At 38.0% G+C, this 26,939-nt stretch overlaps 1 protein-coding gene across 1 annotated transcript in view; it reads left to right on the plus strand.

The window, feature by feature from the left end:
* PZP (pregnancy zone protein) overlaps positions 1-26,939 on the plus strand; it is a 61,360-nt gene that overhangs the window by 14,866 nt on the left and 19,555 nt on the right. The window contains 7 exon segments of the mRNA XM_073222896.1: positions 4,101-4,151; positions 4,304-4,413; positions 5,225-5,386; positions 6,769-6,996; positions 7,248-7,311; positions 17,523-17,665; positions 18,203-18,352. Coding sequence (XP_073078997.1) covers positions 4,101-4,151; positions 4,304-4,413; positions 5,225-5,386; positions 6,769-6,996; positions 7,248-7,311; positions 17,523-17,665; positions 18,203-18,352 — 908 coding nt within the window.

Genomic DNA, 26,939 nt, shown 5'->3' on the forward strand with positions numbered 1-26,939 from the left:
CATTTCCACTGAGATCGGGAACCAGACAGGGATGCCCACTCTCCCCACTGTTATTTAACATAGTACTGGAGGTCCTAGCCACGGCAATCAGACAAAACAAAGAAATACAAGGAATCCAGATTGGTAAAGAAGAAGTTAAACTGTCACTATTTGCAGATGATATGATACTGTACATAAAAAACCCTAAAGACTCCACTCCAAAACTACTAGAACTGATATCGGAATACAGCAAAGTTGCAGGATACAAAATCAACACACAGAAATCTGTAGCTTTCCTATACACTAACAACGAATCAATAGAAAGAGAAATCAGGAAAACAATTCCATTCACCATTGCATCAAAAAGAATAAAATACCTAGGAATAAACCTAACCAAGGAAGTGAAAGACTTATACTCTGAAAACTACAAGTCACTCTTAAGAGAAATTAAAGGGGACACTAATAAATGGAAACTCATCCCATGCTCATGGCTAGGAAGAATTAATATCGTCAAAATGGCCATCCTGCCGAAAGCAATATACAAATTTGATGCAATCCCTCTCAAATTACCAGCAACATTCTTCAATGAATTGGAACAAATAATTCAAAAATTCATATGGAAACACCAAAGACCCCGAATAGCCAAAGCAATCCTGAAAAAGAAGAATAAAGTAGGGGGGATCTCACTCCCCAACTTCAAGCTCTACTACAAAGCCATAGTAATCAAGACAATTTGGTACTGGCACAAGAACAGAGCCACAGACCAGTGGAACAGATTAGAGACCCCAGAAATTAACCCAAACATATATGGTCAATTAATATTTGATAAAGGAGCCGTGGACATACAATGGCAAAATGACAGTCTCTTCAACAGATGGTGCTGGCAAAACTGGACAGCTACATGTAGGAGAATGAAACTGGACCATTGTCTAACCCCATATACAAAGGTAAACTCAAAATGGATCAAAGACCTGAATGTAAGTCACGAAACCATTAAACTCTTGGAAAAAAACATAGGCAAAAACCTCTTAGACATAAACATGAGTGATCTCTTCTTGAACATATCTCCCCGGGCAAGGAAAACAACAGCAAAAATGAGCAAGTGGGACTACATTAAGCTGAAAAGCTTCTGTACAGCGAAAGACACCATCAATAGAACAAAAAGGAACCCTACAGTATGGGAGAATATATTTGAAAATGACAGATCTGATAAAGGCTTGACGTCCAGAATATATAAAGAGCTCACACGCCTCAACAAACAAAAAACAAATAACCCAATTAAAAAATGGGCAGAGGAACTGAACAGACAGTTCTCCAAAAAAGAAATACAGATGGCCAAGAGACACATGAAAAGATGCTCCACATCGCTAATTATCAGAGAAATGCAAATTAAAACTACAATGAGGTATCACCTCACACCAGTAAGGATAGCTGCCATCCAAAAGACAAACAACAACAAATGTTGGCGAGGCTGTGGAGAAAGGGGAACCCTCCTACACTGCTGGTGGGAATGTAAATTAGTTCAACCATTGTGGAAAGCAGTATGGAGGTGCATCAAAATGCTCAAAACAGACCTACCATTTGACCCAGGAATTCCACTCCTAGGAATTTACCCTAAGAACGCAGCAATCAAGTTTGAGAAAGACAGATGCACTCCTATGTTTATCGCAGCACTATTTACAATAGCCAAGAATTGGAAGCAACCTAACTGTCCATCTGTAGATGAATGGATAAAGAAGATGTGGTACATATACACAATGGAATACTACTCAGCCATAAGAAGTGGAAAAATCCAACCATTTGCAGCAACATGGATGGAGCTGGAGAGTATTATGCTCAGTGAAATAAGCCAAGCGGAGAAAGAGAAATACCAAATGATTTCACTCATCTGAGGAGTATAGGAACAAAGGAAAAACTGAAGGAACAAAACAGCAGCAGAATTACAGAACCCAAAAATGGACTAACAGGTACCAAAGGGAAAGGAACTGGGGAGGATGGGTGGGCAGGGAGGGATAAGGGGGGGGAAGAAGAAGGGGGGTATTAAGATTAGCATGCATGGGGGGGAGGGAGAAAGGGGAGGGTGGGCTGCACAACACAGAGAGGACAAGTAGTGACTCTACAACATTTTGCTAAGCTGATGGACAGTAACCGTAATGTGGTTGTTAGGGGGGACCTGATATAGGGGAGAGCATAGTAAACATAGTATTCTTCAGGTAAGTGTAGATTAAAAATTTAAAAAAAAAAAAAAAGAAAGAAAGAAAGAAAAGGGGGATTACTCCTTAACAGGATAAAACTATTGGTAAATCAAAGATCAACGCATGCTTTAAATATCCTTAATGTTGATCACTTAAAGGGTGTCAGATGATCAGCTATGGAGGTACTCTTTTCTGATAATATTCCTTTCTCTTAATTAAAAAAAAAAAAAAAAAAAAAGCAGTTACTGTGTGCTGACCTCCAATGAGTTCTGCACAGTGGTATAGAGGGCATGTCAAAGTGTGGGCAAAGGGTCTGTTTGTTTCTACGCAGAAGATCAAGGCCTAGCTTGGATACCCAGAAAATGAACTAAGATACGATATGAGGAGGAGCTTCCGGCATCAGCACTCTCTGGAGGACTCGTGCCGGGGGATGATCATCAAAAAGCCTCCACAGGGATCCGGACGATGCTGCGGTTGTGGCTGCATCCAGCCCACCATCTCCTGGACTTGCCATAAGAAGGAGGAGGGAGATGTCTAGGCTGGCATGTGCATACAGTGAGACAACGAATTTGACTGGATCTGTACTGTTGGAACTCAACCAGGAGTTGGGAGGGGTGCAAGTTGTAGCACCCCAAAATCTCATGACTATAGACTATCTATGGTTAAAAGAACATATGGGATGTGAACAGATCCCAGAAATGGGCTGCTTTAATTTGTCTTATGGTTCAAGTACAGTTGGAAAATATCCATCATATCATAGATAAATTTTCACAAATGCCTAGGGTGCCTAAATGGTTTTCTTGGCTTCACTGGAGATGGCTGGTAATTATAGATTTGCTTTGTTTATGTCACCGTATTCCTATTATGTCAATATGTGTGTGCAAATTAGTTAGTAGTTTAAAACCTATACATACTTAAGGTACTATACAAGAAGATATGTCAAAGAAATAATCAATCCTCCCAAGTTTCCTTCATATGCTACATCTATAGCTTTTCTTCTTCCTTCCTAATTACAAACTTTAAATAGAATTCGTGCCTCATATCGAATTTACCGAGTATCATAATTCCTCCAGGTGGTAAAGATACCTCGAGACAAGTGCTGGGCATAGAAGCCACAGGGCATAAATCTGCAAAGAAGTAAAAAGCTAACCTTTGCAAACAATATGGCTTCTCTCTCACTTACCAACTTTACATTTCCCTGTATGGCCCCGGAAGATGACTGGTTAGCCAGAGACGGGTAAGATTCCTCAAGGGAGGAACAACCTAAGACAGGCACAGTCGCAGGGGGGCCATCAGGTGAGAATTTGGGGATCAACAGAGGTGAGGCTCAGAACCTCACCCCCCCTGCTTTGAGAGAAATCTTCTGCATCCGTGGATGTCTTGCTGCCCTTGTCTAGCCTGGATTAATACTTAGTCCATAGGCACACACCTGATCATCTGATCATCTACATTTGCCTTCTTACAGCACTAAACTATGTTTTCTACCTTTATCTTGCATCTACCTACCACTTCAGCATTTTATTAAAAATAAAAATAATAATAATAATAGGAGAAATGTGGGATCAACATATAAATCAAGTACAAAAATCAAATGAATATTCATATTTGACCTGATGGTTTATAGGTCATATTGCATGATCAAAACCGAAAGTTTCTGTGATGACTGCCCTTGTACTGTTCACCATGTAAGAATTTATTCACTCTGTAAGAATTCGTTCACCATGTAAGAACTTGTTCGTTATGCTTCAGAAGATTGGAGACTGACGAGAATTAGGCTTGAGATGGATTAATGATTGTACATTGAGCATTGACCCCCCTATACTGAATTTTATTGTTGTTAACAACCATTTGATCAATAAATATGAGAGATGCCCTCTCAAAAAAAAATAAATAAATAAATAAATAAATAAATAAATAAAAATGCAGGTTATGAAATGAAACTTAGAGTGGAAGCCAAGATCAAAGAAGAGGGAACAGGTTTGAGTACTAAATTAACATGGGAAAGAAAACAGTAAGCATTGGTGTGTTTTATAGAACAAAATAACGGTTTGTAAAGAAGGAGGTCGGAAATGAATTTTAGGACTTAAAGGAACTTCCAGAATTACTTACTCTTTTCTACATATTTTTAGATGTCGTATTCACTGGAAATGGAACCAGTGAAATCACAAACATTGCCACCAGACTCAAGTTCCTGAAAGTGGATTCACACTTTAGACGAGGTGTCCCCTTCTTCGGACAGGTAGAGTATATGGGGAGTCACGAGTAAACAGATGTGTCCGGTTGTGTAAGTCCAGGGCACAATGAGGTAGCATATTCCTAGTTAGAGCTATCAATTAATTACTATGACCAAAAGCACAAAGCCCAGCAAAGCTACTTCCTCTTCTAAATATCACTGATAAAAATGTCCAAACCCATACTACAGTATTATAAGACTCAGAGGTACTATTTCTTTTTTAGACATGTAACTAATAAAGATGCTTAATGTAATATGAATTGATTATAATTCAAACCTCTTCTCCCACCCATTTGACAACAAATACATACATTTCTCCCATTATCCAGCCAGCATCAGAATTTTAAGAAAATTTCTTACAAATGACTCAATTTATAGCTGCCAGTATCCTTCTTTATATGTGTTCTATTTAGAAATAGGTGGATAAATGGTTTTGATTTGAGACATAGGAAACATAATCATGTACCTTCTAGGGTTCTTCTGATTATATTATTTTTGTGCTTAAGGTATATATTTTTTAATAATATGTTTAGAATATTAATTTTATTCATTTAATAGTTCATCTGACCAGTTTTATGATGATTGGATTTTTCTCCAAAAGAAACTCTTGGGCAGAGTTGCCTCTATGGTTTTTTCAGGAGAATAAAAAAAAAAATGCATGAGGATCCCACTCGAAGGAAGGAGTTCTGTGATACATCTGGAAGGGCAGTTTGGTGATTGGCTTTTTTTAAGTTGCAGCAGCAAAGGAATTTGTGCCATGAGCTCTGCCTTTCCCGAGTATTGGCCGCATGACCTACCAGGTAATTTTCTACTCCAGGTGCTCCTGGTGGATAGGAAAGGTGTGCCCATCCCCAACAAACTCATCTTCATCTCCTCCAAGAAAGCCCATTACCTTCACAATGCAACTACCAATGAGCAGGGTCTTGTACAGTTTTCAATCAATACCACCAGTATCTTGGCTAACAAATTTTATATCACGGTAAGTATGCAAAAATAAAAAATAAAAATAAATGCCTGAGGAAAAAGAAAAGCCTCACTAACAGTTAAGTATCCAGAAGTGAAGAAACAAACACACAGATTGTCTTTAAGAGACAGAAACAAGAAGCTGCCCAACTTAGCAATAAATTTGAGGCTTAAAATGTTTGTTAAGACACTAGAAGAGATACTAGAGAAGTGTCTGAGCCTTTCATTGGCATTATCTTTACAATATTATGTATTGTGCCAAAAAAAAAATCTTGCTGGATTTGGTCCTGACCAATATCAGTTCTTCAATTGTAAGTAATTTGTGCAATTTGTTTTATGTCGTTTTTACCATGCCCACTTAGACATTGTTTAAAGTGTTCAGAACCCTCCACATACATACTCTCAGCATATATTGCCTAATGAAGATGATCAATAGATTTCTGCAACTAAAAGGATTTTATGCTAATAATCACAAGCAAGGAAGTGGTAAAAGGCAATGGTTTATTGATTTCAGCTTATATAAATGGCACAGAAATTATTTCCATTTTCCAATGTTCACATGTTATTTCCACTTAAAAATGTGTAATAATGCTTAAATGTTTTCTGTGTGATGGATACCCGCTCTTCCCTAGGATTGAAAAGTTGAATAGTGTCCCTATACATGAAAAGTTCCTGTATTAATAGATTAATAGAACTATAACTTATTATTATGATATATTTAAAAAGCAATAATAAAAACATGAATTTTATTATGACAGCAAATAAAAGGGTCACCTAATAAATTCAGGAAAAGAAAATAAGTATGCCCTAAAAAGAGTTAGGGAGCAACCACTGCAGAGGAAATAAATGGAATTATCTACTAAACATCTTCAAGGCTTAAAAGTCCAGAAACTACAAAGCCTTAAAAATCAGAAGTCATAATAATGATGAGGCATAGACGTTTATTTGCTGAGGATTATTTATATACAATTTTGAGACCCATAAGGTAACAGGCATATTGCTATATATAAAATAATTTTAACCAAAATAACTTACAAGGGCCCTTCTATTATGTGAAGATTCCCTTTTCTCCTTGTTCAGATTGTTCTCCATTGTCCCTGGGACATCATTGTTCCTCTGGCTCTGAGATGCTTAAAGAGTCAGTAGTGATGACCTAGCAGAATCTGGGCAACGGAGATCAATTTGTAGATGGTTCCTTTTAATCTCTGCAATATGAGAAGCTAGCAGGTTGTTTATCTGGTGGTCAATAGGGATGAAGGTGATGCATGTGTATATGCCATGTCATATGTTAGATGATAGATGTTAGGGTGGAGGACACCACATTTTATTCATTTTGGTGGGCAGCTTAAGTGCAGAACTTCAAGACAATATAGATTCTTTGTTTTTCTGTTTTCTCAGGTGCACCACGTGCAACCCAACTTCTGTTTTCACCATGTGTGGGCACGGGAAGAACACCAGGGAGCTCAGCACGTCGCAGGTCACGTTTTCTCCTTAAGCGGGAGTTACGTTCACTTGGAGCCTGTGGCTGGTACTCTGCCCTGTGGCCAAACTCATATCATGCAGGTGCACCACATACTCAGTGGGCAGGCCGCTGGGGAGATCAAGGAGCTCCTTTTCTATTACCTGGTAAGAATAAGGCCACAACATTTTCTTCTGTTTAGCAGTAGACAAAGTGGTTAATGGAGCCAGAAATGTAAAAATGACTTGTGTGACCTTATCCTGCGCCTCCGCCACGTTCCCCTGGACTTGTTGACTTCCATGAGATTGTTTCTTGCCAGCAGAGACTCAACAACCAAAAGTAGGTTGTGAGGGAAATAAGATGTTGAGGATTATGTCAAGTTCAAGAGAAGTTCCTCTTCCATTGTTTTTCTTTCCAGATCATGGCTAAGGGAGACATCATCAGATCCGGAACATACACCCTGCCCATCCTGCCAGGGGACAGTGAGTATTCTCAAATCCATCTCCCCATTTCCTTCCCAGCACACCCACCCGTACACCTCAGGGACCATCCACAAATGGGGAAGCTATTTCCATTACCCCTTTACAATTGAAGGAGGACACACAAGAAAATAAAGATTCTCCTTATGACTCTTTGGCATGTTTTTTATACAATACAGTCAACAGATAAATTTGATTGACTACTAAGTGTTAGGCACTTTCCTAAGACATAGTGTTTTCCCACATAGTTTGTCTCTTCTGACATTAAAACTTTTTATAATCTAAGCTTCCTTCTGTTTTTTACTCTAACAAACGTATATTGACCATCTTTAATCTTAGTATTGCAGACAAGAGAGTTAATTATCATGCAGAATGGGGAAGAAAAATGGTAATAGATTTTTTTTTCAGTGCCAGACTCTGGGCTAGGCTCCTTCTATACCTTTCCACACATAAAGAGGATATGTGTTGGGTGCTTCACACATGAACTTGAGTGTACATTATCAATAAGTTGGGGGAAAGAGCCCGGATAATTTTCCATTATAATTAAATCCAAGATGAAGTTTAAACCACTGAAAAGAGAACTCACGCATACTCTTGTAACTCACCTTAATGAAGGCAAATATTTCACTGAGCTCCATGTCACCACACAGCTAAATTAACAACACTTGGTATTTGTTCCATGTCTATCATTTTTATTTTTGTAGTTCCTTCCCCTACCAGGCAATACATCAATTGGATTTTTTTAAATTTTTCAATATTGAAACAATATTGAGGGAGTTATACTTTTTTTTAAATTAAGGTATCATGGATATACAATTTTTAAAGTCATTTTTATTTTTTTACTAAGGTATCATTGATATACAATCTTATGCTCAGATTTCCACATGAGCAACATTGTGGTTACCACATTCCCCCTATTATCAAGTCCCCCCCACATACCCCATTACAGTCACTGTCCATCAGCATAGTAAGATCCTATAGAGTCACTACTTGTCTTCTCTGTGCTATACTGCCTTCCCCGTGCCCACCCTACATTATGTGTGCTAATCATAATGCCCCTTAATCCCCTTACACCTCCTTCTCACCCACCCTCCTCAGTACCTTTCTCTTCGGTAACTGTTCTTGGGTTCTGTGAGTCTGCTGCTGTTTTGTTCCTTCAGCTTTTTCTTTGTTCTTATACTCCACAGATGAGTGAAATCATTTGATACCTGTCTTTCTCTGCCTAACTTATTTCACTGAGCATAATATCCTCTAGCTCCATCCATGTTGTTGAAAATGGTAGAATTTGTTTTCTTCTTATGGCTGAATAATATTCCACTGTGTATATGTACCCCCTCTTCTTTATCTATTCATCTACTGATGGACACTTAGGTTGCTTCCATACCTTGGCTCAGCAATAAACATAGGAGTGCATATGTCTTTTTGAATCTGGGATCCTGTACTCTTAGCGTAAATTCCTATGAGTGGAATTCCTGGGTCAAATGGTATTTCAATTTTTAGTGTTTTGAGGAAACTCCATACTGCTTTCCACAATGGTAGAACTAATTAACATTCCCACCAGCAGTGTAGGAGGGTTTCCGTTCTCCATATCCTCACCAGCATTTGCTGTTGTCTTTTGGATGTTTGCCATCCTAACTGGTGTGAGGTGATATCTCATTGTGACGTTAATTTGCATATCTCTGATGATTAGTGATGTGGAGCATCTTTTCATGTGCCCGTTCGCCATCTGCATTTATTCTTTGTAGAAGTGTCTGTTCAGATCCTCTGCTCATTTTTTTTATTATGGTATCATTAATATACAATCAAATGAGCAACATCGTGGTTAATAGATTCCCTCCATTATCAAGTCCTCACCACATACCCCATTACAGTCACTGTCCATTAGCATAGTAAGATGCTATATAGTCACTACTTGTCTTCTCTGTGCTATACTGCCTTCCCCGTACCCTCCCCTACATTATGTATGCTAATCATAATGCCCCTTAATCCCTTTATTCCTCCTTCCCACCTACCCTCCCCAGTCTCTTTCTCTTTGGAAACTGTTAGTCCATTCTTGGGTTCTGTGAGTCTGCTGCTGTTTTGTTCCTTCAGTTTTTTCTTTGTTCTTATATACCACAGATGAGTGAAATCATTTGGTACTTGTCTTTCTCTGCTGGGTTTATTACACTGAACATAATACCCTCTAGCTTCAGTCATGTTGTTTCAAATGGTAGCATTTATTTTCTTCTTATGACTGAATAATATTCCATTGTGTATATGAACCACATCTTCTTTATCCATTCATCTACTGATGGACACTTAGGTTGCTTCCTTGGCTATTGTAAATAGTGCTGCTATAAACATAGTGGTGCATATGTCTTTTTGAATCTGGGATCCTGTATTGTTAGGGTAAATTCCTAGGAGTGGAATTCCTGGGTCAAATGGTATTTCTATTTTTAGTTTTTTGAGGAACCTCCATATTGCTTTCCACAATGGTTGAACTAATTTACATACCCACCAGCAGTATAGGAGGGTTCCCCTTTCACCACATCCTCACCAGCATTTGTTGTTTCTTGTCTTTTGGATGGTAGCCATCCTAACTGGTGTGAGGTGATATCTAATTTTGGTTTTTATTTGCATTTGATGATTAGTGATACAGAGCATCTTTTCATGTGCCTGTTGGCCACCTGAATTTCTTCTTTGGAGAAGTGTCTGTTCAGGTCCTCTGCCCATTTTTTAATCAGATTATTTGCTTTTTGCTTGTTGAGGTCTGTGAGCTCTTTATATATTTTGGATGTCAACCCATTATCAGATAGGTCATTTATGAATATATTCTCCCATACTGTAGGATGCCTTTTTGTTCTACTGATGGTGTCCTTTGCTGTACTGAAGATTTTTAGTTTGATATAGTCCCACTTGTTCATTTTTGGTTTTGTTTTCCTTGGCCAGGGAGATATGCTCATGAATAAGTTGCTCATGTTTATATTCAAGAGAGTTTTGCCTATGTTCCTTCAGTATTGCTTTGTTCTTAAAATCCACAAATGAGTGAAATCATTGGGTACTTGTCTTTCTCCACCTGGCTTATTTCACTGAGCATAATACCCTCTAGCTCCAGCCATGTTGTTGCAAGTGGTAGGATTTGTTTTCTTCTTATGGCTGAATAATATTCCATTGTGTATATGTACGATATCTTTTTTATCCATTCATCTACTGATGGACACTTAGGTTGCTTGCATATCTTTGGCTATTGTAAATAGTGCTGCAATAAGCATAGGGGTGTATATGTATTTTTGAATCTGGGATCTTGTTCTCTTTGGGTAAATACCTAGGAGTGGAGTCCCGGAGTCAAATGGTATTTTGATTTTTAGTTTTCTTTCTGAGGAACTTACATATTACTTTCCACAATGGTTGAACTAGCTTACATTCCCACCAGCAGTGTAGAAGAGTTCCCCTTTCTCCACATCCTCACCAACATTTGTTGCTCATGGTCTTTTCAATGTTGGCCATCCTAACAGCTGTTAGGTAATATCTAATTGTGGTTTTAATTTGCATTTCCCTGATATTTGGCAATGTGGAGCATCTTTTCATGTGCCTGTTGGCCATCTGAAATTTTTCTTTGGAGGACTGTCTATTCAGATCCTCTGCCCATTTTTTAATTGGGTTATTTGGTTTTGGGGTGTTGAGAAGTGTGAGTTCTTTATATATGTTGGATGTCAACCCCTTGTCAGATATGTTGTTTACAAATATATTCTCCCATACTGTAGGATGCCTTTTTGTTCTACTGATGGTTTCCTTTGCTGTACAAAAGCTTTTAAGTTTGATGTAGTCCCATTTGTTCATTTTTGCTTTGGTTTCCCTTGCCCAAGATGTGTTTAGGAATAAACTGCTCATGTTTATATTCAAGAAATTTTTGCCTATGTTTTCTTCTAAGAGTTTTATGGTTTCATGACTTACATTCGGGTCTTTGATCCATTTTGAGTTTACTTTTATGTATGGAATTAAACAACAATCCAGTTTCATTTTCTTACATGTTGCTGTCCAGTTTTTCCAACACCAGTTGTTGAAGAGGCTATCATTTCCCCATTGTATATCCATGGCTCCTTTATTGTATATTAATTGGCTGTATATGTGTAGGTTTATATCACAGCTCTCTACTCTATTTCATTAATCTATGGGTCTGTTTTGGGCCAGTAACAAGATTACTGTGGCTTTCTAGTAGAGTTTGAAATCAGGGATCATAGTCCCCGCAGCTTTATTCTTCCTTCTCAGGATTGCTTTGGCTATTCAGGTCTTTGTGGTTCCATATGAATTTTAGAACTATTTTCGTTAGTTCATTGCAGAATCCTGTTGGTATTTTGATAGAGATTGCATTGAATCTGTAGATTGCTTTAGGCAGGATGGCCTTTTTGACAATATTAATTCTTCCTATCCATGACCATGGGATGTATTTCCATTTATTCATGTCTTCTGTAATTTCTCTTATGAGTGTCTTGTAATTTTCCGGGTATAGGTCTTTCACTTCCTTGGTTTGATTTATTCCTAGGTATTTTCTTTTTCATGCAATTGTAAATGAAGTTGTTTTCCTGATTTCTCTTTCTGCTAGTTCATCATTAGTATAAAGAAATGCCACAGATATCAGTGTATTAATTTTTTTTCCTGCAACTTTGCTGAATTCAGTTATTAGTTCTAGTAGTTTTTGGGTACTTTTTTTTAGGTATTTTTAGGTAAAACATCATGTCCTCTGCAAACTGTGACAGTTTAACACCTCCCTTACCAATCTGGTTGTTATTTCCTTGTGTTATCTGATTGCTGTGGCTAGGACCTAATCATGATGGATGATCTTTTTGATGTATATTTGAATTCAGTTTCCTAATATTTTGTTGAGTTTTTTTCTATCTATGTTCATCAGGGATATTGGTCTGTAATTATCGTTTTTGGTGGTGTCTGCCTGGTTTTGGTATTATAGGTGATGCTGGCCTCATAGAATGAGTTTGGAAGTACTCCCTCTTCTACTTTTTTGGAAAACTTTAAGGAGGCTGGGTATTAGGTCTTCTCTAAATGTTTGATAAAATTTAATGGTGAAGCCATCTGGTCTGAAAGTTTTGTTCTTATGTAGTTTTTTGATTACCAGTTCAATTTCATTGCTGGTGACTGGTCTTTCCAGATTTTCTGTTTCTTCCTGGGTCAGTCTTAGAAGTATTTTCTAGAAAGCTGTCCATTTCTTCTAGGTTATCCAATTTGTTAGCATATAATTTTTCATAGTATTCTCTAATAATTCTTTGTATTTCTGTGGTGTCCATAGTGATTTTTCCTTTCTCATTTCTGATTCTGTTTATGTGTGTAGACTCTTTTTTTCTTGATAAATCTTGCTAGGGATTTATCTATTTTGTTTATATTCTCAAAGAACCAGCTCCTGGTTTTATTGAATCTTTCTATTGTTTTATTCTTCTCAATTTTATTAATTTCCTCTCTAATCTTTATTATGTCCCTCCTTCTACTGACTTTGGGCCTCATTCGTTCTTCCTTCTCTAGTTTCATTAATTGTGAGTTTAGACTGTTCATTTGGGATTGTTCTTCCTTCTTGAGTTAAGCCTGTAGTGCTATATACTTTTCCCTTGGAGCTGCCTTTGCTGCATCCCACAGATTTTTTAGAGTGTTGAGTTGTTATTTTCATTTGTCTCCACATATAGCTTGATCTCTGTTTTTATTTGGTCACTGACCCAATGATTATTTATGAACATGTTGTTAAGCCTCCATGTGTCTGTGGGCTTTTTTGTTTTCTTTGCATAATTTATTTCTAGTTTTGTACCTTTGGTTTGAGGAGCTGTTTGGTGCCATTTCAATGCTTCTGAATTTACTGAGGCTCTTTTCATGTCCTAGTTTGTGATCTATTTTGGAAAATGTTCCATGTATCATTGAGAAGAATGTGTATCCTGCTGCTTTGGGGTGGAGTGTTCTGTGGATGTCTGTTAGGTCCATCTGTTCTAAGTGTTGTTCAGTGCCTCTGACTCCTCACTGTTTCTGTCTGATTGATCTGTCTTTTGGAGTGAGTGGTGTGTTGAAGTCTCCTAAAATGAATGCATTGCATTCTATTTCCCCCTTTAATTCGGTTAGTATTTGTTTCACATATGTAGGTGATCCTGTGTTGGGTGCATAGATATTTATAATGGTTATATCCTGTTGTTGGATTGACCCCTTTATCATTATGTAATGTCCTTCTTTGTCTCTTGTGACTTTCTTTGTTTTAGATATTGTTTCTATTTTGTCTGATACAAGTACTGCAACTCCTGCTTTTTTCTCCCTATTAGTTGCATGAAATATCTTTTTCCACCCTTTCACTTTAAGTCTTTGTATGTCTTTTGGTTTGAAGTGAGTCTCTTGTAGGCAGTATATAGTTGGGTCTTGTTTATTTTATTCATTCAGTGACTCTATGTCTTTTGATTTGTGCATTTTGACCATTTACATTTAGGGTGATTATTGATAGGTATGTACTTATTGCCATTGCAGGCTTTAGATTTATGGTTACCAAAGCTTCAAGGGCACTTTATTTACTATCTAACAGTCTAACTTCTCATTTATTATTCCATTTCAAACATAATCCAAAGGTTCTTTTTTTTTCTCCCTTCTTTTTCTTCCTCCCCCACTATTTATATATTAGGTGTCATATTCTGTACTCTGTGTGTCCCTTGACTGACTTTGGAGGTATTTAATTTAATTTTACATTTACTTAGTAATTAATCATTCTACTTCCTTTCCTGTACTTTTATTTTCTCTGGTGAGAGCTATTTAGCCTTAGGAACACTTCCATCTATAGCAGTCCCTCCAACATACACCATACAGAAGGTTTGTGGGAGATAAATTCCCTCAACTTTTCCTTATCTGGATATTGTTTAAGCTGTCCTTCACATTTAAGTGATAATCTTGCTAGGTAGAGTATTCTTGATTTGAAGACCACCTGTTTCATTGCATTAAATATATCATGCCACTCTCTTCTGGTCTATAAGGTTTCTGCTGAGAGGTCTGATGATACCTGATGGGTTTCTCTTTGTATGCTATCTTTTCTCTCTCTCTGGTTGCTTCTTTTCATACTCTGTCATTTTCCTTGATTTTTTCCATTTTAATTATTATATGTCTTGATGTTGTCTTCCATGGTTCCCTTGTGTTGGAAGATCTGTGCACTTTCATGACCTGAGACTATTTCCTTCCCCAGATTGGGGAAGTTTTCAGCAATTATTTCTTCTATGCCTTTTCTCTCCTTTGTCTGGTACCCCTATAATGCAAATATTGTTCCATTTGGATTGGTCACACAGTTCTCTTAATAATCTTTTATTTCATTTTTTCTCTCTGTACCTCAGCTTCTTTGTATTCCTGTTCTCTAATTTCTATTTCATTAACCATCTCCTCCATCTCTTCTAATCTGCTTTTGAATCCCTCCATTGTATGTTTCATTTCAGATACTGTACTGTTCAAAGTTTCTATTTCTTTCTTGAAGTCCTTCCTGAAGTCTTGAATATTTTTCTGTAGCTCTCTGAGCATGTTCATGATTTTTATTTTGAAACCTTTATGAGGAAGGTTGGTGGTTTCAGTTTCACTTAGCTCTATTTTTGGTGTTTGAGGGATTTTGGGTTGTACCAAGTTCCTTTGCAGTTTTATATTTGCAATGATTACTATGGAATAATAACTTTGTGTAGGTGGCACCCTCTTGTGCCCAGAAGCTCTACTCTCTGGAGCTCCCCAACCCTTGAAGTGATGGTGGGGCACAGGCTTACAGTGCTGGTGCCTGCCAGGAGCGAAGAGCTCTCTCCTGCTTCCTGGCTGCAGTGCCTGCCTTTGCAGCCAGGGCCAGTGGGCTGAATGCACAGGCAGGAGCCTCTATGCTATGCCCCTGTAGCTGCCGTAGACAGGGCCACCCTCCGGCTGGCCTGGCAAATGGCACGTGCAGCAGTTTTGTGAACTGGTGCCAGCTGGGAGGAAGGAGTAGCAAGCTGTGTATCACAGTGGGAGGCCTTGGTGCTGTATTTCCAGCCAGAGGCATGGAGCGCATGAAGCTCCTGAAAGCTCCCAACCTGCTGGGCTGAGTGTACTAGGACAATTTTGTCCACCTGTCCTCTCCTGGGCAGCAAGTTCTGTGGAATCCTTGCCCCTTCAACAGGGGCCTCTCGCTATTGGGAAATCTTTCAAAGTGCCCTCCTTTCTTTCATCCCAGATCACCTGGTTGTGGGTACCTGTTCTCCACAAGCAGCTGGTGTCTCAGTCTAGCTGAGTACTCTGCCTGTCTTTGCTTTCCAATCCCTCTAATCTCCTGAGAAATATGTAATGTGGGTTAATGTTCCTGGAGCAGATATCCAGGGCTGGGTGTTTAGCAGTCTTGGGCTTCTACTTCCTCTCCACTCCATTTCTCTTCCTCCCACCAGTGAGCTGGGGTTGGGGGCAGGCTTGAGTCCCACCAGATCATGACTTTCCTACTTTACCCTTTTACATGAGGTCTTCTTTTTTCCCCAGATGTAGGTCTTCTGTTGCAGTCTCCTTTCTGGTCACTCTTTCAGAATTAGTTGTATTTGCTGTATTTTTGAGTTATATGTGGTTGTGGGAGGATGTTTCTGCCTCACTTCTCACACCTCCATCTTTTTTGAGGGAGGTTCAATTTAAAATAAGTTATTAATTAGTATTCTCAACAATTAATAATTGTTTGAATTAAATGTCAAAGAGTGCTGCCAGTTTTGAATATCATTTTCCCAATATTTGTTTAAAGGTAGTTAGATATAAAAAATGAACCCTATTATGTGAATTGTTCCCCTTCAGTCCATCTTATTGCCTGTCTTTCTATTTTCTTATAATAATGTAATATGCACCACATTCATAGATATAGATGAGTGTCTTTAAACACTATTTGTTTATCTGATTTTTTCTTCTGATATTTTCATTTGTGCATCATTTGTAAAAAGAAGAATCTCTACATAGTCACATAAGTGCTCATTAATTATTTACTTCATGAAGACATCACAAAAATGTATTGAAAGCAACTGAGACAATAACTGAAAGGAATTTCACTATATAATTAGTTAAATCACAATTATTTTAATCACACATTGTAATTATGTTATTAATTGCCAGTTTGTTCTTTACTACATACTGAAAACCCTTGGCCCCATTAAAGAACTGACTCTGTTCACAATTTGTCTGGAATTCAGCTTTCTGATTGCCTCAGTTTAGCTTGCTCATGGTATTCTTTCTTACACTATTCTGTATAGTGCATTTATATAAAGGTGTGAATTACTAGTTTTGGAACTATTTCTACATCTGGCTGAAATTCAGAACTCAGATTTTAAATAACAAAGCCTTCACAAATCTCACTACTAAAAGGTTACTTTCCTTCCAATATTATCTGCAAAAAAATGTCTGCCATTGCTTGTCTCTCTGCTGTGATATTTCAATCTACTCTTACCTTCTATGGTCAGCTCAAGATGCAGTAATACAAGAGCTTAAATTTTCCCCTTAAAGGGGAACTTATTTCCTTTTAGGGATATAAGCTAAAATCCTGGTCCCTCCAATGGGGCAAAAACATGAATGCAATATAATGTTTTCCTTGGTGGTTCCCAAGGGCTAAGGGGAGAAGAGAAGGAGAGTTGTATAATGGGTATAGACTTCCAGATATGGAGGAAGAAAAAATTCTGGAGATCTGTTTCACAAAAATAATATACCTAACACTACTGAACTGGTTAAGATGATATTTTGCTTTATGGTGCTTTTTTGAATCACAATAAAAGGACATATATTTGAAAAAAATCGAACTGACTATATCTTCCAAATCACAGCTTCATATTTAAATTGAAAATCACCTCTTGCCTGATGTTTAAATAAAATGGTTGCCATTCATTATATATATATGACATAAATTTTCATCATCTATATATATGCACTTGATATATGTGTGTATGTGTGTATATACATATATATATGTATGTATATGCAGAATAATTTTGAGCTATTCCGATTTAAATTGGTTTAGGCATTAGCTAGGTAGAAAATAAGAAAAAGAAAAATATGTGAGTAAGGAATTTGAACTTATTTGACATTTGAAGTTGTGAAGGGAGATATTGACCTATTAATTTCACCAAATAATTAGGATGACATTGAAGACACTTCCATTGAATATTAGGCACAGTTCTAAACTGGACAGAACTAGCAACACGGTCCTGACCATGACCTTTTGTCTCTTTCTCTCCATATCCCAGTGAGAGGGAGTTTTTCCTTATCCTTCCCTGTGGAGTCAGACATTGCTCCCATTGCACGACTGTTCATCTTCACCATTTTACCAGATGGAGAAGTGATTGGAGACTCAGAGAGATTTGAGATTGAAAACTGTCTAGCCAACAAGGTGAGTGTCTTTAGCATAACTCACATGAACACAAATAAATGGTACTTACAGGTATTATCTATTTTACCTCAGAGAAAACTGAGCCCAGAGAATTAAATGAGTTACCCATGGGTTCCCAAAAAGTGAATGTCAGAGCCAAATACCAAGGCACGTAGAACAATATGTTTTTAGTTAGGCAAAACTGCTACCACATAAAACACAATTGAATCATGCATCAGACCCCATTGATTCAATTGTGTGAGGTAGGTGACATGTTAAGATTCAAAAGTTCCAAAGGCCTTAAGGACAAATACAAGTACCTAGAACCACCTTACAAGGATGAGATAAAGATGGGCCTCTAAAAATCAAACTATTTGTCCAAGACTGAGCTATTGACTAAACCTTTTCAACCGCAGAGGAAAGATGAGAAAAGAAGTTCCTGACTTGACACTTCCAAATACAGTCATATAAAGCTGAAGGCAAGGGTGACAGGAGATGGGTGACGGCAGGATTGTAAAGTAGAGAAAGCGCTGTATGACTTTCCCTTCAATCCTACAGGTGGGTTTGCACTTCAACCCAGCACGCAGCCTCCCCGCCTCGCCCGCCCACCTGCGCGTCACAGCCTCCCCTGGCTCCCTCTGCGCCCTGCGCGCAGTGGACCGAAGCGTGCTGCTCCTGCGGCCCGAGGCTGAGCTCTCGGCGGCCCGGGTGAGTCCCGCCCGCGGGGCCAGGGAGGGCGAGTGCTGGCGGTGGGTGGGTGCTGTCAGAGCAGAGAGTAGCGCAGCTGAGAGTAAAATACAGTAAAAATAGTCACTGTTGTCTATATGATTTCTCAAGCTCTCTCAAATACATATACTCATTTGATCAGAGAGTAACAGCCAACTCTTAGGATTTGAAAACTAAGATTCAGAATATTTGAGAGGTTTGTGTCTGATTACCCAGAAGCAAGTGATAGCTAAGATGTGGTTCAGAAACTGCCTACAAGCTGGTATCTCTCCCAAGACATGACTTCTGTTTCTCTAAGGAATCAAATCTATACTTCAATTATTCTTGCTTTATAATGTATTCAATGAAAGCTAAAATTTGTTAAGATTCACTGCTTACAGAGAGGTCATGTTTAAAAAAGAGGATGAATTAGTAAGTTGTCAAAGGATTGGATGATATTGATCCCACATAAAACATTTTTGCTCAATGGACTAAGGAAGCATTTTGTAAAATTATATTTACAAGCATCTATCAGGGACCTTCCAACAGATCTAACTATATCGCTAGAGTCCTTGGGATCTGTGAATGTGGTAACTGATCCACAAGTTATCTTCGATTTAAAATATTTTTTATTTTTACAAAATTTAAACAATTTTTTAAAAACATGACCTACTACGTCTTTGTCAGCAATGTTGATTCACAGCCTAACTAAAATTTTAAGTCCCTGCTTTTTTCTAAATTAGACTAATTCATAGTGGTAATATTTGGTGTGTCATGTTGATTTATTATTTTTATTTTTATTATTATTATTATCATCATCATCATCATCATCATCATCTTGCAAGCACATTCTGTGTTGGGTCTGTTGCAGGAACTGGAGAAATAGCAGTAAACATATCACAGTCCTTGTCCTTACAGAGCTGTCATTTTAGAGGGACTGTTGAATGTGGTTCAGAAAATAAAAGGTGAAAAATCAGTGAATAATTGGCATTAGGAGCAAACACTGTCAAACATGGGGTTTTGAAGGGAAAACTATTAGAAGGATAATTCAGAAACTACTTCCCCAACCTATTTAAGACTAGATTATTCATATTTTGAAAATTTTCAGTTTAATGCAAGAAAATGTGTTATTAGTATTTTATCATTGTCAGAAGGTTATCACAAATTTTACAGCTTTAACTGCTTCCTGCATTAATATTTAAAGATCAGTATATCAACTTTAATAAAAAAAACTTGTCTATTTGGGAGCTATTACCACATCAATGCTGGAAGATAAATCAGTAATATTGACGTTTCTTTGGCATTTGTTCAAGTTTCTACTCCTCAAAATTTGTATTAAAATTTAACATTATGAGATAATTATTATCAAGGATCACTACCCTGTTTTTAATCATCAAAATTAACATTCTTCAAAAAGTGCAATCAAAATTCTCAAGCTTAATTAGTCTTTTATTAATAGGTCAAAATATCTCCTCATAACATAATAATTATTACACAATAGACAATGATTATATTTCTCTATTTGAATTAGAAGATGGCATCAAGAGATTAACCTAAAACAAGAGAATTCCTTCTCCAAACTTCTTTGGAGTAACTGCTTATGTTTTTATACCCTGTATCTGTGGTAGTCTATTCTAAGCAATATTTTTTCAGCTTGTGTTGAAGAAATTAGGCTTCTTCTCAATATTTTATGTCTATCCTACTTTATTCAGTCAAATAATTTAACAGTTGCTTCAGTTGCATAACAAAAGCTTTGAATATTACGGAGGTTCATTGGAATTAGGAATACAGCTGGAGACTAGATTCTTGAAGTTGCAAAAATCTTTAAGCTCACATGCTTTGAAAATAACCTGGAAAGCACTGGTTCATCCAATATAGATAATGCATGCTCATTTATGTGACTATTTGGTTCTTCTACTCAAGAACAAAGGTGAATAGATAAGGAATTTTAAAGGGTATTTGAGTTAGTTATCCACTGCTGCATAACAATTTCCCCCCAAATTTAGTGGTTTAAAATAATAACCATTTACTGTCACATGGTAGGTTTCTGTGGATTGGAAATCCAGAGGTGACTTAGCTGGGTGGTACTGGCTTGTGGTCTCTCATGAGATTGCTGCCAACTTGCAGGTGGGGGCTTGAGTCATCCGAAAGATTGAAGTTGGAAGACCTACTTCCAAGATGTGTTTCTCAGAGTTATTGTCAGAAGGACTGGGTTCCTCACCAAATTTCTACATAGGGCTGCCTGGGTGTTGTTACAACGTGGCAAATGATTTCCTCCAGAGTATGTGATCCAAACGAGAGAAACTAAAGCTGCAATATGTTATATCACCTAGCCCTGGAACTTAGACACCACCATTCCCACAAATTCTTATTCATTATAGATATCAGTCCTTAACATTATGGGAGGACTACTCAAGGGCATGGATACTGGGAGGTAGAGATTATTGGAGGCCATTTTGGAGGCTGTCTTCATAAGTATTCCCTCTAGTTCCCAATGATTCATGAATAATCCCACATGTAAAGTACACTCACGTCCATTCTCTCAACACTCAAAATTCTTATTCCAAAAGAGCAACAGCTCAAAGACTCAACCTCCACATTTAAATCAGGTCCAGGTGAAGATGATTGACCCCAATGTTCAAAAAGGGGAAATGAAAGGTATGCAGGAGTTACTACTTCACAGCTATATGGAGATTCAGCCAGGCAAAGGTAAGAAGTTCTTCCATTAGGACTAGTTTATTCCAGTCTATGAATAAATATCCTGGTCTCTTGGCTCCAACTTACGGATTCTTGGTACTTTCATTTAAGTCATCCTTCTTGTTCAAACAAAAAAGGTAGCCTGTGTTTGCAATTGTGTAGACATTGTTCTGTTGAATATAGATGATACATATTTATTTATGTACCTATCTGTTTCTTCTACCCAAGAAATAGAAGGTTAACAGATGCCAATAATTCCTACCTGAATTCCTCAGGATGTTAAGTGTTCACCAATCATGGTGGCAATTTAGATCTCTTTCTAATATTTGCTCTAGTTTTACCTCTAAACTCTACAGTGAAGTTTCCATTAACCCTTGGTAATTTCATATTTTATTATTCCTTCAAAATATTTCCCCAAGTGGGTTTCATATTTTTAGAAAAAAAAAACTTGTTAAAGAGACTGGATTAAAGATGGCAGCATGAGGGATGACACAGAGACCTCCTCCTAAAACCACATTTAATACAAAAATATAATTAATACAACTAATCCTAAAAAAGCAACAGGAAAGAAGGCTGCACCAGACTGCATACACCTGGAGAAAAGAACAGACCTCACAGAACAGGGTAACATACCAAAGCTGTGACCCCGTGGGACCAAGCCCTTCCCCCACCCCAGCTCACCGGTAGGAGGAAGAGAAATAGAGTGGGGAGGGAGTGGAGGCCTGGGACTGAACACTTAGTCCTGGAGATCTGCTCTGGAAGCACAAACCCCCATTGCATGGTACTCTGGTGATTAGCAGGGTTGGAAAGCTAAGACAGGCAGAATACCTGGAGAGATGGAGATTCCAGCTGCTTGTGGAAAATGGATCCATATCTGGCTGATCTGGGTGGGCAGTCTGAGAGACTTCCTAAAAGTGAGAGGGCTGCTAAAGGGGCAAAGATTGCACAAAGCTTGCTGCTCAAGAGAAAGGACAAGTAGACAAAATTGTCTGTGTGCACTCTGCCCAGCAGGTGGGAACTTAAATGACCTCCAGCCACTCCATCCCCCTGGCTGGCTACGCAACTCCAAGGCCCCCCACCATGATACACAGCCTGCTGCACCTTCCTCCTGGACAGCCCGCACCTCGTTCACAAAACTGAAAACCTGCCCTGGCATCAGGCCAGCCAGAGGGAAGCCCCACCTACAGCAGCTACAAACACAAAGCATAGAGGCTTACACCTGTGTGTTCAGCCCACTGGTTCAGGCAGTGGAGACAGGCATAGCAGCCAGGAAGCAGGAAACAGCTCTTTCCTCCCGCCAGGCACTAATACCACTCCCCTGAGACCCCTGACATCACTCCAGGGGCTGAGCAGCTCCAGAGAGTAGAGCTTCTGGGCACTACAGGGCACCACATACAAATATGAAACATCAAAGGAAACTGATTCAAAGCAAAATCTCAACACCACCAGGAAAAGGGTCAAATGAGACAGAACCAATCAATCTTCCTGAAAGAGATTTCAAAATGAAAATCATAAACATGCTCCAGGAGGTACAGAAAAATATTCAAGAACTCGGGAACAAATTTAGAACAGAAATCAAATCATTGAGGAACACAATAGAGAGTTTTAAAGGCAGATTAGATATGGTGGAGGAGATGATAAATGAAACAGAAATTATAGAAGAAGAATATGAAGAAGCTGAGGCACAGAGAGAAAAAAAAGATCTCTAGAAATTAAAGAATAATGAGAGAACTGTGTGACCAATTCAAATGGAACAATATTCACATTATAGGGGTACCAGAAGAAGAAGAGAGAGAAAAAGGGATAGAAACTGCCTTTGAGGAAGAAATTGCTGAAAACTTCCCCCCTGGGGAAGGAGATAGCCTCTTAGGCCATGCAGGTGCACAGATGTCCCAACACAAGGGACCCAAGGAAGACAACACCAAGACATATAATAATTAAAATGGCAAAGATCAAGGATAAGGACAGACTATTAAAAGAAGCCAGAGAGAGAAAAAAGATCACAAACAGAGGAAAACCCATTAGGCTATCACCAGACTTCTCAGAAGAAACCTTACAGGCCAGAAGGGAGTGGCATTATATATTTAATGCAATGAAGCAGAAGGACCTCAAACCAAGATTACTTTATCTGGCAAGATTATCATTTAAATTTGCAGGAGGGATTAAACAATTTCCAGATAAGCCAAAACTGAGAGAATTTAGCTCCTGCAAACCATCTCTACAGCATATTTTAGAGGGACTGCTATAGATGGAAGTGTTACTAAGGTTAAACAGCTGTCACCAGAGGTAATGAAAAGGGACAAAGAGCACAGAATATGATACCTAATATATACAGAATGGAGGATGAAGAAAAGGAGGTGGAATAAAAGAACCTTTAGATTGTGTTTGTAACAGCATACTAAGTGAGTTAAGTTAGACTCTTAGATAGTAAGGAATTTACCCTTGAATCTCTGGTAAGCACAGATCTAAAACCTGCAATGGCAATAAGTACATACCTATCGATAATGACCCTAAATGCAAATGGCCTGAATGCACCAATCAAAAGACATAGAGACACTGAATGGATAAAATAAACAAGACTCATCTATATGCTGCCTACAAGAGACTCACTTCAAACCAAAAGACAATCACAGACTAAAAGTGAAGGGACAGAAAAAGATATTTCATGCAATAGGGAGAAAAAAGCAGGTGTTGCAGTACTTGTATGAGACAAATAGACTTTAAAACAAAGAAAGTCACAAGAGACAAAGAAGGACGTTACATAATGATAAAGGGGTCAATCCAACAACAGGATATAACCATTATAAATATCTATGCACTCAACAGAGAAGCACCTACATATGTGAAACAAATACTGACAGAATTAAAGGAGGAATTAGAATGCAATGCATTCATTCTAGAAGACTTCAACACACCACTCACTCCAAAGGACAGATCAACCAGACAGAAAATAAGTAAGGAGACTGAGGCATTGAACAACACATTAGAAAAGTGGACCTAAAAGATATCTACAGAACTCTCCATGCAAAAGCAACAGGATACACATTCTTCTCAAGTGCACATGGAACATTTTCAAGAATAGAATATATACTAGGCCACAAAAAGAGCCTCAGTAAATTCAAAAAGATTGAAATAATACCAAATAGCTTCTCAGACCTCAAAGGTATGAAACTAGAAATAAATTACACAAAGAAAATGAAAAAGCCCACAAACACATGGAGGCTTAACAACATGCTCTAAATAACCAATGGATCACTGACCAAATAAAAACAGAGATCAAGCAATATAAGGAGACAAATGACAACAATAATTCAACACCATAAAATCTCTGGGATGCAGCAAAGGCCGTGCTAAGAGGGAAGTATACTGCAATACAGGCCTACCTCAGGAAAGAAGAACAATCCCATATGAATAGTCTAAACTCACAATTAACAAAACTAGAAAAAGAAGAACAAATGAGGCCCAAAGTCAGTAGAAGAAGGGACATAATAAAGATTAGAGCAGAAATAAATAAAATCGAGAAGAATAAAACAATAGAAAGAATCAATGAGAGCAGGGGCTGGTTCTTTGAGAAAATAAACAAAATAGACAAACTCCTAGCCAGACTTATCAATAAAAAAAAGAGCTTTCATGCAACTAAGAGCTTTCAGAAAACACAAAGAAATAAAAGGCATGCAGATTTGTAAGGAAGAAGTTAAACTGTCACTGTTTGCAGATGACATGATATTGTACATAAAAAACCCTAAAGAATCCACTCCAAAACTACTAGATCTAATATCTAAATTCAGCAAAGTTGCAGGATACAAAAGTAATACACTGAAATCTGTGGCATTCCTATACTCCAATGATGAACTAGCAGAAAGAGAAATGAAGAAAACAATTCCATTCACAATTGCATCAAAAGAACAAAATACCTTGGAATAAGCCTAACAAAGGAAGTGAAGAACCTATACATTGAAAACTACAAGACACTCATGAGAGAAATCAAAGAAGATACCAATAAATGGAAACACATCCCATACTCATGGATAGGAAGAATTAATATTGTCAAAATGGCCATCCGGCTTAAAGCAATCTACAGATTCAATGTAATCCCTATCAAAATACCAACAGCATTCTTCAATGAAGTAGAGAAAATCATTCTAAAATTCATATGGAACCACAAAAGGCCCTGAATAGCCAAAGCAATCCTGAGAAGGAAAAATAAAGCTGGGGAGATTACACTCCCCAACTTCAAGTTCTACTACAAAGCCACAGTAATCAAGACAGTTTGGTACTGGCGCAAGAACAGTCACATAGACCAATGGAACAGACTAGAGAGGCTAAGTGAATATGGTCAATTAATATATGATAAAGGAGCCATGGACATACAATGGGGAAATGACAGCCTCTTCAAAAACTGGTGTCTGCTAAACTGGACAACTACATGCAAGAGAATGAAAGTGGATTATTGTCTATCCCCATACACAAAAGTAAACTCGAAATTGATCAAAGACCTGAATGTAAGTCATAAAACCATAAAACTCTTAGAAGACAACATAGGCAAAAATCTCCTGAATATAAACATGTTTTCTGAATGCATCTCCTTGAGCAAGGGAAATAAAAGCAAAAATGAACAAGTGGGACTATATCAAACTAAAAAGCTCCTGTATGGCAAAGGACACCATCAATAGAACAAAAAGGCATCCTACAGTATGGGAGAATATATTTGTAAATGACATATCCAAGAAGGGGTTAACATCCAAAATATATAAAGAACTTACACACCTCAACACCCAAAAAGCAAATAACCCTATTAAAAAATGCACACAGGATATGAACAATTCTCCAAAGAAGAAATTCAGATGCCAATAGGTACATGAAAAGATGTTCCACATCACTAATTATCAGGGAAATGCAAATAAAAGTCACAATAAGATATCATCTCACACCAGTTAGGATGGCCAGCATCAAAAAGTCTAAGAACAACTAATGCTGGCAAGGATGTGGAGAAAGGGGAACCCTCCTACACTGCTGGTGGGAATGTGAACTAGTTCAACCATTGTGGAAAGCAATATGGAGGTTCCTCAAAAACTAAAAATAGAAATACCATTTGACTTGGGAATTCCACTGCTAGGAATTTACCCAAAGAATATAATTTCTCAGATTCAAAAGACATATGCACCCCTATATTTATTGCAGCACTATTTACAATAGCCAAGATATGGAAGCAACCTAAGTGTGCATCCTAAGATGCACCTAAGGTGAATTCAAGCAACCTAAGATGAATGAATAAAGAAGATGTGGTACATATACACAATGGAATACTATTCAGCCATAAAAAGGAAACAAATCGTACCATTTGCAACAACATGGATGGAGCTGGAGAATATTATGCTCAGTGAAATAAGCCAGGTGGGGAAAGACAAGTGCCAAATGATTTCCCTCATTTGTGGAGTATAGCAAAGAAGCAAAACTGATGGAACAAAATAGCAACAGACTCAGAGACTCCAAGGAGGAACTAGTGGTTACCAAAGGGGAGGGGTGTGGGAGGGAGGGTTGCGAGGGAGGGAGAAGGGGGTTGAAGGGTATTATGGTTGGCACACATGGGTTGGGGGGATCATGGGGAAGACAGTGACGCACAGAGAAGGCAAATAGTGACTCTGTGGCATCTTACTACACTGATGGGCAGTGACTGCATTGGGGTATGGGAGCAACACAATAACAGGGGTGAATGTAGTAACCACATTGTTTTTTTATGTGAAACCTTCATAAGGGTGTATATCAATAATATCTTAATAAAAAACAGTTGTCAAAAATAAACAAAATCTTTAACTTCTAAGGTACCAACTATGTGAAGTGATATTGTTATGACTGAATTCATTATTACATGAAGATACTCAAGAAAGGATTG

Source organism: Manis javanica, chromosome 15 (genome assembly GCF_040802235.1).
Source record: "Manis javanica isolate MJ-LG chromosome 15, MJ_LKY, whole genome shotgun sequence".
NCBI classification, from domain to species: Eukaryota; Metazoa; Chordata; class Mammalia; order Pholidota; family Manidae; genus Manis; species Manis javanica.